We start from the raw sequence: 14,050 nt of genomic DNA on the forward strand, positions 1-14,050 counted from the left end.
ACATTTACTATCTGGCCCTTTACACAAACACTTGTCATCTCTGCCGCAGAGAGAAGTCCTCTAGAGCCAAAGGCATCTTTGCATTTGTTTTGGCTGGTGCCAGACCCCCAGCTTCCTCCGAATCCTGTTCTTGCTGTTAGGGAGGAGGGGAAGGGAACTTAGTCATTTCTAAAAACACAGGATGACTGTGGAGAAATCATTTTCCGTTCCTCCATGCAGAATATACCATTGGTTTGCAAATAACCCAAATGATCCAAATTGAGAAGGACCCTTCATCTTTATATTGTCAGCTGAAGCAGGAAGGTGCCCATCAGCAAATCAGCATATAGAAACATCCCCAAACCTGGCAATTAAATCATAGCATTCTCTCCCCACCTTCCGTTTCTTAAGGTATTGACACAACTTGCAGCATTTTCCCTTTGTAATCTAAGATCTAGGTTGGGGAGTTATAAAGTCAAAAGTCCCAGAATGCAAGGCAGGTGAAGTCAGCATGGATTGACCAGGTTTAAGACAAAAAGGAGTGGTGGGAACTACAACAAATGAAAGTTATGTCGTCCCACTGAAAGACAGTAAAACACTAAAACCACTGGACAGTCAAACAAAGCACGACTGGGAGGAGGCTTCTGCTGCTGGGCTGTCTGTCTTCAACCCAGGCCTGTCTTTAGGAAACCAGGCAGAGACTAGAGCCAGATAAGAGGCTGGATTAGTGGTCAAATGTGGTCCTGGGTTTCCGCATCCAGGCCTGACTTAATTGCATTTCTGAAAAATAAGCTTCAGCCACAAGAGCCCTGGGGTACATCTGAAATGTAGGCAGCCTGGTGGAGTGACCAGCCTGCCTGGGCCTAAATCTTGACCCTACCCCTTCCAGGGGCTCTAATCCAAGTTTCCTACTCCACACGTCTGTGCTTTCATTTCTCACTTCTCGATGGGGATAGTATGCACATCAGAAAGTTGTTTTGAGAATTAAATCGGGCAACACGTGTGAAGTTCTTGGAACCGTGCCTGACATGTAACGAGCACTTAATTAACACTAGCAGTTGTTACTTAGGCTATTTGAGAGCCATTTACTCCACGGGCATGAATTACCTGGAATCACCCACCATGCACATGTCCACTATTTAGAGAAGATATCAATAACTATCTCTTACTATGTCAGACATTGTACAAGGTATTTTTAATACATTACCTCAATAAAGAGTTACTGAGTTACTCAAGACAGCTCAGAGTAGGTAACATTATCCCTATTCTATAGATCAAGAATCATAATGAGTGAATGACTTAGCCAAAGTCGCACCACAGGCAAGTAGTCATTTCAATGAGGATGGAGTTGTTTACCAGTAACTGAATATCTAATAGTGACTTAACCAATAACAATATGGAAGAAGAAGGTTGAAAGTAGGAAGTTACGGGGTTGGTTTGGTGGCTCCACAGTGTTTCTATAACCTGGGCTCTTTCTATCCTTTGGCTCTGCCATCCTTGTCATACTGAATTTTCATCCTTTTATCTGCTGCCTCATGGATATAAAGTAGTTGCCACAGTTCCATGCATCACATCCTCAACCCAATGTCCTAAGAAGGAAGGACAGTCACAGCAAAAGAGTGGCTTCAAATGAACTTCTGTATTTTGATCCTCTACTCAGGGTACATTTCATTGACCAAAAGTAGGTCACATCCTTACCCCTTGACTAATTATTGGTGAAGAAAACGGGATTGTTGGTTTAGACAAATCACAGTGAAATACTTTGGGGTTGCCAACCTTACCTAAGATCAAGAGAAAGAGGGTGGAGGAATGGGAAATGGCCCATAGGTAGGTAATGAACAGAGTCTGACTCACTGACTCTGGGTTCAGATTTATTTGCGATTGAAGCAGCAAGTTCATTTTTTGTGTGGAGAGCCTGGTGGGCCATTTACTCATATGATAAAATGACTGTATGGGAATAACTTTGCACATCAACTTTACTTGAGTGCCAATGGTTTTCTTACTGGACCTTTCCAAATGTCAAGGGGTGTCAACTTATAAATCCTAGCCCAGAGTCCATTCTTCAAAACACAACTATTTCAGTAGGAAGAAAAAAAGGGACTTCTAGGGACTCTCATTAGCTTTGAAGTCAGGCCAAGAAGTTGGCTTTCAGCAGCCAAGAAAAAAAAAAAATCCACTGACATCCAGTGTGGAAATCTAGAAGGATTCGAGCTAAGTGAGGATCTGATTTGCATATACAGACATGAGAATTTGATTTTTCTTTGGATAGCTTTCTGATTCCTTTCCAGGCCAGAGCTTTGGAAAGAGTTGTTCCTTAATCAGAATATATGACTGCATCTGCACACTTTAACTTTGGGTACAGTGGACAAGGTGAAAATCAGATTTGTGCTACATTTTAGAATTAAGTCTCCCTTGCTTGATTTCAGTAGGGGATATTGTATGTTGCATGTAGAAGGCTAGTACAATTAACACGGACAATACACATTTCAGCAAAAGGTTTCACTTTTTGCCCCTAGTAATATACCATATTTACTCTTAAAATTTGGTTTACACAGTTTTTACTAGAGCTGTGAGTTTCAGAAACTGATTTATAGCAAAATGGATTTCCTCCACTTAAACTTCACCCATGACATAATAATATTGATATTAAATTTTTAAATTATAGAATCTTATTTGGATTTGTTCTGATTTGATTTATAACATGATTATTTAATTGCAAAGACACTGTAGAGATTTCATTTTTATACCCAGTAACTCTTTCACATTCTTCCTCATTCTCAGCCCCCTAGGTTTTCTTTGGGAGGACAATCCTCCCTAACTTTAATACTATGTAATACGGATGAAGCTGGTTGAGCAGGTCTAAGCCAATTAACATGGCCTAGCTCCTTGGTCATATGAGTTCAGGGATGGGAATATGTGGCAGAAAGTAGAATTTTCCCAATTATTCATTCTGCCTTCCTATAAAAGAATTACACATGCATGCCCACTGCTGTGTGACTTGCTTTGGAGAATGGAATGTGAGTGGACATGATATAAACCTCGACTGAGTGAAAGTTTTAAGAGCTATTCCATGGCTCAGCCATGGCACTATTTTCTCTCTGCCATTCCAGCTGCACCTCCTTGTTGAAGGGGCTGCTTTTTCCATCTAGATTTCAGTAGGAAGAGGCCATAAGGATCACCCACAAGCCAACTTACAGCTGATATGCAGCATGAGTGAGGAAAAAAAAAAAAAAAAGAATCTGTGCTGTTGAAAACCACTGGAATTTGGGGCTTGGTTGTTATTGCAACACAACCTGGCAGATGCTGACTAACAGAGCATGGGAACCCGTTTAAGTCAATGAACAGGAACAAATTCCAGGACGTGCAGGGTTGCTGCTGGACCAGTTTCTCCTTTACTCTGCACTGGCTGACGTGATGTTGGAAGGCAGAGGACGTAGCCAGGCCAAGAAGGTTGAGCCAAGGGAGAGCATGAGAGCCAATAAATTCCACTTTCTTTTTAATCCAGGTAGAGATGGGTTTTCTTTCACTTGCAACTGAGAAGTTCATCACTAAGAAAGAGAAATACCTGTTTCCCTGATCTAATAGGTCACTGGAAAGGAAAGCTCCCACCCCCACCCCCAGCCCCCCACCATTAGTTAGAACATTACCTCAATTAACCAGTGGTCAAAACATTTTCAGGTTACAACAAAAGAATTCAATATTTTCCGTAGTCAGGATAAACAGATTTTTTTTCCTGTTAGGACCAAAGGCTCATTCTAGGAAAAGCGTTAAAACTTCCAGGGGCTTCAAGCACCTTATTTTTCTTTTCATAAAACATTTTGAAAAATGTTGACATCAGCCTGCTCTTTACTTTGCACTGGGTGATAGATCAGTTTTGGAAATTCTCGGTAGAGAAACTTTAAAAACTAAACTCAATCGCATTTCAGCCAGAAGAAGTTGAGACTGTTTCAGGACTCTTGTAATATGGTTAATGACACCTAATTGTCCTGTTCTGAAGGATTAGAGTATTATCCATTGTTTGGATTAACACCATCTCTCTTACTTGGGAAAAGGAAATTAAACTAGTTGTTTTACACATACCTTGACTCCACGTGGACACTGAGTCAGCTGTGAGGTGTGTAATTTCATGAGGAAATATAATCCCTGATTACTGGGAAGCACTCACTTCCTGTTGTTACAACTCCTATGCATTGACATTCCCGCAGGGGGAGGCAAACTCTTCCTGCAAAGGGCCTTGCAATTACTCAGCTCTGCCCTTGTAGCATGAAAGCTGCCATAGACTGTGTAAAGGAAGGAGGGTGTCTGTGTTCTAATAAAACTTTATTCATAAACACTGAAATTTGAATTTTGTGTAATTTTCACGCATCACAAAATATTATTCTTCTTTTGATTTTTCTTCAACCATTCAAAATGTAAGAACCATTCTTAGCTCATGGGCCATACAAACACAGGTGATGGGCTATATTTGGCCCATTAATGGTAGTTTGCCAACCCTGAATTACTGAGTTCTTCCTATGTTTCAGGCACTGAAATACGCATACTACCTGCATTACTCATTTAATTCTCACAAGAATCCTAAGGGGTAGGTAATATTATTACGGCCATTTAAGAGATGAGTAAACTGAGGTCCAAGAGGCAGCACAGCCTGGGGATGATGGGGCCAAGATCACAACATTTTAGCCTCGCTCTTTCCAACTAACAGTTAGGAGATGAAATGTGAAAGCTTAGAAATAGAAACATCATTTGTAGGACTAAGCAATTTAAAGCGATCTTTAAATGCTTCTTTATTTTCTTGACAAAAATATTGGGTTGGCCAAAAAATTTGTTTGGGCTTTTCCATAAGATATTACAGAAAAACCTGAATGTACTTTTTGGCCATCCCAATATTTTGCTTTCATTTGTATCTCTATCTGATTTTGTGTTATCTTTCAGTATCAATCATTTAACTAATTCATGTTATTTTTCTGTTTCAAATTTGAAAATAAAACACATTCTGTTTGCCTGCTGGAGATCAACTCTGCATTTTCACGTGTGAGCTGCAAGAGACACGAGGTTCCTCGGATAGGCAACTACACATGAATATCCAAAAAGAAGTTTCTCTTCAGAAAACCTGGAACTTCGAAGCTAACAACTGCCCTGGATTTAACCTGCAGCTTTTAAATTTAAAGTTCATGGGAAGAGGTCCCTCTTGTAGGCTGCTGAAACAGAGACCTAGGCTTGCTAGAAAATAGCCAGCAAACTCATGAGAATTTGAATTACCAGAGACCTGAGCTTTGTGAGCTACTAAATTTGGCTCCAAAAAGAAAGGGTGGGGGGGAAGAAGAAGAAGAAGAAGGAGGAGGGGGAGACAGGAGGGGGAGGGGGAGGGAGAGGAAGGGGAAGAAGGGGAAGAAGAAGGTGGGGGGGGCAGAGAAAGAAGGGAGAGATGGAGAGAAGGAAAGAGAAATAACAACAGTAACAACAACAACAGAGCAGATTCTGAAGGGTTTTCTCCCAACAAGAATTACGACATAGCCATTCTAATTTTTATTCCACATCACAGACATCCTTTCTGGAACATATTGGATTTTCAACTTCTGCTCAGTTCCAGCAATTAAATAAAGGTGAAAACACAAGTCCCATCCATGGCAAGCAAACAAGAGACACCTCGGAAGAGCCAAACATATTTTGCTTTGGTGAAATGATAACAAACAGTTTCTATCTTAAGGGGCTGTGAACTTCGCCCACTTAGAACATTTTCCAAAGACTGTACTTCTTTCAGAGCAGAAAGCTGCTGTTTTGGGTCTGAAACTCATAAGGCCAATGTATTCATCTCCCTGGAAGATGTTTTGGAAAGATACGTTTTTGTGGTGTCTCACAGGGAGCCATCTCCTTCAGACATGAACGCAACGTCTTGAAAGTTTTGACCATCATTCTCGGAAATTAAAGGCCAAAAAGAGAGTGAGGCTCAACCTATGTCTGTCAAGTGTAGACCCATACAGTTGGCTCTCCTGCCCGAGACCAAGAGTCTCACAGCAACTACTGCAGCAATCTGCCATCATATCTGATGCAACTACCTGTCCTGGGTACCACCCACTGTTAGTGGAGAATCTAGGTTGCCATGGAAATAAAGGCGCAAGAGCGATCGAAGTAAGATGAAGCAGAGGGTGCAGCATCATTGTCCCTTAAGGAAGCGGCAAGATGTTCTTATGTTTAGTAGACTCTTTCAGCCCCTTAAGGGTAACAAATGCTAAAAATGTGTGCTCTGATTTTGCATTTTATTTGCATTGGTTCAATGGGCTTTACAAATATTTATCCAAAGTTGTTCCCCCACGGTCCCTAATTACGTGAAAGGCAGAAAGAGTCTACAGCGGATGAATAACACTTGGAACATGCAAGAACCCAGGACCCCAGAGCTGACACCCCCAGTGGTCCACCATGCCGGAGATGAGTATGGAATGATTCTGTCATTTAATGCATAACTTACATTCTCCTCTGCACCTGTGGGAACTGAATCCTCTTTAACTGACTAAAGGGAAGATAAAAACAAAAGTAAGAGTCAGACTGTTACCAAAACCGGGGCTAACAGCTCTCGGGTGCCATTCTTGGACATAGCTTATGCTACCTTGTTCCAAGAAGAAACTCAAGGAGCTTTACACAAATGTAAACAGTGTAAATTAAGTTATGTATTTTAAAATGTAACAAAGGAAAAATAAACATACAGATGCAGGCAGAATACAAATGGAGTAAGGAGAAGGGATGCGACAGAAAACACAAACTACAGTCTTGGCTGTGGGCAAGGAACACGTTTGCCTTGACAGTTTCTGGTAGCTGATGAAAAGAGGGATCTATGATTGGTCACACGATACAGTCATTGTTAGGCAAGATACATGAGCTTCTCAGGAAAATTCTGGTAACGTGTCCAGAGAAATCCATCCCATGGTGCTCAGAGAGCAAGCAGTACTCAGCCTTACCCTGGCAGTCGGGCAGTGGCCAGCATCCGAAGCGCCATCTTACATCAGCGTTCAACGTAGGCCAAGGTCACCATGCCAAAGTACAATCTGGTTAAAATACTTCTATGAAGGGCCAGAGGGCTGGGGTCCAACACACCCAGCTTCAAACCCTGTTAATCCCTGCAGTAATTCTGGCATCTACAGTCCTGCCCCAAATAGGAGAGGAGTTATCCAAATCCTATCAAAGGTCAATATCACAATCATTATATCAGTTCGCCAAGCTCCAACTTGGGAGGTCATCTTTGCATATTTTTTGCGGTTGTTCTGAAGGATTTTTAGGTGGGTGGGTGGTGGTGTTTACAGACCACTTTGAGACTCACTTGACAGAGCTGGTCTCTCTTCTCAGAAAAGTAAACATGAACAAAATATTTTGCAAATAATTTCAGGGTGTTCATAGACTCTTGTCTTTCTTTTGGATTCCAGGGTAAGAATTCTTATCTATGTTGATTTTGTTCCAAGTCCTGCCTTTATTTTTGCTTTAAAAACATGCAGTGGGAGGGCTTCCCTGGTGGCGCAGTGGTTGAGAATCTGCCTGCTAATGCAGGGGACATGGGTTCGAGCCCTGGTCTGGGAAGATCCCACATGCCGCGGAGCAACTAGGCCCGTGAGCGACAACTACTGAGCCTGCGCGTCCGGAGCCTGTGCTCCGCAACGGGAGAGGCCACAACAGTGAGAGGCCTGCGCACCGCGATGAAGAGTGGCCCCTGCTCGCCACAACTAGAGAAAGCCCTCACACAGAAACGAAGACCCAACACAGCCAAAAATAAATAAATAAATTAAAAAAAAAAAAAAAAAAAACATGCAGTGGGAGAGGAAGAAGGGACCTGACATTTGTAAATATATCTTCTTCATGTGGTGCTCTGCATACACCATGTCACTTAAAGTAGCCCCAAGTGGTCAGCATGGTGACCTTCACTTACACGACAAGAGACCGAAGTACAGAGAGGTGAAGTCACTTGTTCAGGATGGTACAGCTAGAAAGTGGTGAGGGCTTCCCTGGTGGCGCAGTGGTTGAGAGTCCGCCTGCCGATGCAGGGGACACGGGTCCGTGCCCCGGTCTGGGAAGATCCCACATGCCGCAGAGCGGCTGGGCCCGTAAGCCATGGCCCGTGAGCCATGGCCGCTGAGCCTGCGCGTCCGGAGCCTGTGCTCCGCAACGGGAGAGGCCACAACAGTGAGAGGCCCGCGTACCGCCAAAAAAAAAAAAAAAAAAGTGGTGAAAATGGTTCCAAAAGCCAGGTTTTCCCCCTGCCGTGGTAACTTGAAGGATCAGAATCACTTTGTGTGGGGCTTCCCTGGTGGCGCAGTGATAAAGAATCCGCCTGCCAATGCAGGTGACATGGGTTTGAGACCTGGTCTGGGAAGATCCCACATGCCACGGAGCAAATAAGCCCGTGCGCCACAACTACTGAGCCCATGTGCCACAATTACTGAAGCCCCCGCACCTAGAGCCCATGCTCTGCAACAAGAGAAGCCACCACAATGAGAAGCCCGTGCACGGCAGCGAAGAGTAGCCCCCGCTCGCCCAACTACAGAAAGCCTGCACGCAGCAACGAAGACCCAATGCAGCCAAAAATTAAAATAAATAAAATACATAAATTTATTTAAAAAAAAAAAAGAATCACTTTGTTTGTGTGTGTGTGTGTGTGTGTGTGTGTGTGTGTGTGTGTGTGTGACTGTGTGGGCTTCTTCCTCCTCTACCAGACTTGCTCTCTCGCTAGATGAGATCTTCAGCTTGGACCATTTATTTTTCCTTATCTTCTCATACTGAAGCTTACCTGCGCACAAAATATGTCCCTAAAATGGACTGTGGGTTTTCTGGAAGCTTCTGATTGTCAGAAAATTATAGCACACTCAAAAGGAACTGCAAGCAGTGTAGCTTTCTTGGAACTACACCCCTTCTCCCGAGACCACCTGGATGCTATTTAATCCCATGAAAAGGCAAAGAGTTAAATGATATTTTAAAAGCCAGGCGTCCTTAAACCTGACCCACAAAAGTTTCAAGAGTCAATATACTGTCTACGTTAGGCTGAGAAAACCCGCCCACTATGTAAGAACGGCACTTTTAGGTTTTCAAGGCCTTTTTCCTGTCCCAGTTGGTTGTAAGGAGACTAGTTTGTGCTTTGGTTTCCTGTGTCTGGCAAGTTCTTGGCTGTTGACTGCTCACTGTTTTCTACAGGAAACTGAGAACTGGGTGTAGGCGATGGTGCGGCGTGGAAGGAGCTATTCTCAACAGCGATGTTTCCATCATCTTTGTTACGGCTTCAGACATCCAGATCCTTCTGATGTTTCAAAGTTGGCATTATAAGTACCGTCTGTTTCAAAAGCAATGACTATTTCCCACTTCAAAGTTCTACTACCCAGCAAAACACTCCTTATTTTGGGAATTAGCCCAGTGGGACATTTCTCAAAAGTCAGTAATTTGCATACCATTTTCACGATTCTTGACCTGCCCGTGTACCATCTGTATTTACGTGGTATTTGTCTTTAAGTTGACTATCTTTTTACTTAAACAAATATATTTTAAAAGAAAGCATCTTATCATTATCATGAATGTAATATCAACATCCTCCCTGTAACCAAAAGTATGTATCAAAACTACTGCAATGAATAAAACAAAAATGCTCATTAAATTCTAATTATTTTTAAGTTTTTGTTAAAAAGAGAGACCAGCAAGTGTTATTAGCACAGTAAAAAATGCCTATTAATATCACGAAGAGATTTTATAATTAAGGTCACCAAAGGAAACGGAGTAGAATGGCGAGAAGATAACTTTGCATTACATGACTGATTAAATGTTTAGGGCTGTCTTCAAGAACCACTCAAAATCATTTTGCACATTTTTGTACATTTGCACACTGGCCTAAGGGCATAGTCTTCATGTTGGGGTGGCTGAAATCCAGTTAAAAGAAGGACCCAAAATTGGATAATGAGACACCAGGTTCTTGTTTCCCTTTAGTGTTCGGCACATGTAAGGAAAACCTGCTCAGAACCCAAGTCTAGAGCATCTTGGGCTATGGAGTCAGGTTCAAATTCACTGTTTTAGCTGTGCAACCTTGGGCCAGTCAACCACAGCTCGCTGAGCCTCAGTTCACTTACTCAAAAGTGGGCTATTGGACTGTTACCAATCAGAGAGTTGTTCTAAGGAATAGATACAATAAAGCCTGTGAAGGGAAAGTCATGCCTGAGGAGAGCTGAGACTCACCTACGTCTGGTGGCTGGGGTCAGGCCACACAGCTCCTCCCCGTACGTATGTGAAGACCTCCCTTTCCAAGGGCATTAGAGACTCTGGAAGGTGTGTGTATGGTGGGAGGGACAACTTAAGCCATGTTTGCAATGAGGGGTCAGTTGTCTACAGTCTTTTCTAGAAGTCAGAAGGCATGGGAGGAGAAGAAATAAAGACTTTAAGAAAAGGACATCAGAAAGAGAATTCACCGATGGAAGTTAGGACTCCAGGCAAGCCAGCTACCTGCAGGAGGAGCTCTGGGTAGGATGCTGGTGGCTGGTAGACCAACTCAGACCAGCTCAGCTACCCTCGAGTTGGGCGTCCACTGGGGAGAAAAGGGCTGCGTGGATGCCGAGGGTGGCTCTTGTTAAATGGTGTCACTCTGTGTCCCGAGCCGCTGCTCCCAGAGCTGAGCACCACACAGAAAGAGAGTTTTCTCCTACTGCTTTGCAAGTGGCAGGGGAACTATGGCAGGCTCGTGAGGACATCAGTGAGGCGTCGGGTAAGTTGGTGTGGACCTTCTCCTTGGTGGCTCTGGTGACAGTGGTGTGGTGTGGGAGAGATCACCCAGTAGAGACATATGGGGGCCTGGACTGATTTGTGATCACATTCCTCAGATTCCTAGAACTATGTGAATGGGATGAGTAGGGGTGTGGATTGACGTGCTTCAGTCGATGAAAACTGCTGACGTTAATCTCATATGTGTAAAGCACTTAGCACAGTGCCCGCACATAGGATGTGTTCAATTAATGGAAACGATTTTTGTGAATGCTGAGGAAAAGTGGCATAAATTAGGCCTACTTGACCTATTTAAGACTTTTCTTAGGGAACCCTCCTACATTGTTGATGGGAATGTAAATTGGTGCAGCCACTATGGAAAACAGTATGGAGGTTCCTCACAGAACTAAAAATAGAGTTGCCATACGATCCAGCAATCCTACTCCTGGGCACATATGTGGACAAAGCTATAATTCAAAAAGACACATGCACCGCTATGTTCACAGCAGCACTATTCACAATAGCCAAGACATGGAAACAGCCTAAATGTCCATCGACAGATGAATGGATAAAGAAGATGTGGTACATGTATGTATGCAATGGAATACTACGCAGCCATAAAAAAGAATGAAATAATGCCATTTGCAGCAACATGGATGGACCCTGAAATGATCATACTAAATGAAGTAAGTCAGAAAGAGAAAGACAAATACCATACATCACTCTTCTGTGGAGTCTAAAATATGACAGAAACGAACTTATCAACAAAACAGATAGACTCACAGACACAGAGAACAGACTTGTGGTTGCCAAGGGGGAAAGGGAGTGGGGGAGGGATGGATTGGGAATTTGGAATTAGCAGATGCAAACTGTTATATAGAGGATGGATAAACAACAAAGTCCTACTGTATAGCACAGGGAAATATATTTAATATCCTGTGATAAACCATAATGGAAAAGAATATGATAAAGAATGTGTATATATGTATAACTGAATCACTTTGCTGTACAGCAGAAATTAACACAACATTGGAAATCAACTATACTTCAATAAAATATATTAAAAAAAACTTTTCTTGACTAATTCCATGTTGTTTTCAAAATTTCCTTATATCTATCTCAGATATACGTTTGCTCCTGAATCCCTTAGGAGCAGACATTTTCAACGTTGCTCTTAGGTTATGCTGGGTTCCAGCACTGGAATGGGGTACAGGATGGTGTGGGTCTCAGTTAAAATTGTGATGATCTGCTCCCTACAGGATAAGTGGCACATTGACCTTCGTACAACAAAAATCCCAGGACATCCTAACTTCAGCCCATTGTGCCAGTATTTTGAGATCCTTATTGTTTATATTTTGTTATATTGTTTATATTTTGGATTGCATTAATGAGCCCTCCCAGCCTGTAAACTTGACAAATGCCCTTCACAGTTTATTGACCAAGTTACAAATAAAGACTCTGAATAAACAGGCCTGAGGCCAGATTCCAGAGGCCGTCCCAAAGACAGCTTCTTGCATGTGGTTTTGATCCTCTAATAAATATCCTTTGTTGGCTTGCATCTACCCATCTTGTGAACATGCCTTAGATGCGACACTACAGAACCGAAGAAAAGCAGTAATACTATCAAAGATAATAATAATGATAGCAACCCATATTACTGGGCTCTGCGTTAGGCAGCAGGTTAAGTTTTTATGTTAGTAATCCATGTCAGTCTTCAAAATGGAAGCAGATCTCCCCTAATTTCCAGGCCTCTGCTCCAATACCTATTACATTTTGCTCTTATTCTAAAACAATACCTCCCTTTGAAGTCTGAGGTGTGTCTCTAATTCTCCTTCAAAGCTGACATCCTGGATCTCACATTTAATGTGTATCTGTAACCGGGATGGTTTCCACGTTCAAGACACAACTACAGACAAAGACATTGGACAGCTTCTTCCTTTTCTCCTCATCTTTTCCACACAGCAGAAAGCCTGTGAGCTGAGGACCCAGCAGAACCAGATTCCAATTCATCATTTCCACTGCCAGCGAGTACGCCGTGATGGGTGATCTCTAAGGAGGAGGAGAGAAGACTAACTCTTCCACACTGGGAATATGTTTGGGAAAGGAATTTCAGAGACAGGAAGGAAAATCGGACGGCACAGCAACTCACTTCAAAGCGAATGAGAGAGAATGATTGTAAAGTGCAAGGTCGATTTCTGCAGACCAGAGGCATTTATTAGGTTCTCAAGTCCTTCAGCCAGAGGAGCATGATAAGGTGTGGGGCTGGTCAGGAAACACACAGAGCGTGGGATTCTCATTCGAATCTCAAAACCAGGAACACTTCAATCTTTTTCAATAAACTGGACATCTGGCTGTTATCTGGCGAGTCTAAAAATTGTCCAATCTCATTAACAGCAACAACAAAAATCCAGTTTGAAATCTAAAGGATCTTGTCTGGACATTTATATTGCCAAGAATAAGGATCTAAATAGCATATGTACTTATCATATAAACGGGATTAACAAGAGCTCCTCTCCTTTAAACAGCGCATTTCAATTCTTAAAGGAATGTTTCTTTAAAATGCTGTCACATGGTAGCACTTAAGCCAGAAGACACCCTGTTGCTACCAAGTCTTCCAGAAGCACCATTTGGATCACGTGACGGCTGTTCTGAGTTCACTGATTTCACGGTGGACCTAAGACTTTTTCTATCAAGGCTGGATACTTCATCCCATCTTTCAAGTGCTTCCATAATTGTCCAGCCCTGTGCCGGGCTTTCTAAACCAGGATCCCCATGGATTCTGGGATCACACACAAGATTCTGTATTTGAAATAACCCAGATGAGTCAAAGGAATTTTTAAGTTCTCTTAGTCTGTTTTGACCTACACTGACTGCTCCCTTGTCTGAACAGCCGCAGCGTTTTTAAGCTGTATTCCACGGATTAACACTGGATTCCACACCTGACTGTTTTGTAATTCACTCACTGAATGCCACTCACTTTGCATTCATTTTCCAACTCAGTTCTCCCCCCACATCATGAAAGGTAGGTACCACCTCCTACGTTCAGAGCTGAGGAAAGTGAGGCTTGGAGGGTGTAAGTCTCTGCTCACATTCAGACAGCCAGCAACCCTCAGAGCCGAGATTTGACCATGTGTCTCTTTGGCTTCAGAACTCGCATTATTTCTCTACTTCATCATTTGTCTCTCCCAAAGGAAATCAGGAAAAAGGCTGTTTTGAAGGTGCTCCAAATGTATCAATGTGTGCCGGCACACACACATACACACGCACGCGTGCATGCATGCGTGTATATCCTACTCCTCCAAGTGGATTTCAAGGTTTTGATGGTAGTAAATATGTCTTAGACTTGTTTTGTACC

At 42.7% G+C, this 14,050-nt stretch overlaps 1 protein-coding gene across 1 annotated transcript in view; it reads right to left on the reverse strand.

Annotated features, from left to right (window-relative positions):
- The window catches only part of BCAS1 (brain enriched myelin associated protein 1), a 105,650-nt gene that overhangs the window by 18,505 nt on the left and 73,095 nt on the right, over positions 1 to 14,050 (reverse strand). Inside the window, exon 9 of the mRNA XM_073793112.1 lies at positions 6,446 to 6,487. Coding sequence (XP_073649213.1) covers positions 6,446 to 6,487 — 42 coding nt within the window. The remainder of the gene's footprint in view (positions 1 to 6,445; positions 6,488 to 14,050) is intronic.

The sequence above is a fragment of the Tursiops truncatus genome, chromosome 15 (assembly GCF_011762595.2).
Source record: "Tursiops truncatus isolate mTurTru1 chromosome 15, mTurTru1.mat.Y, whole genome shotgun sequence".
Classification (NCBI taxonomy): domain Eukaryota; kingdom Metazoa; phylum Chordata; class Mammalia; order Artiodactyla; family Delphinidae; genus Tursiops; species Tursiops truncatus.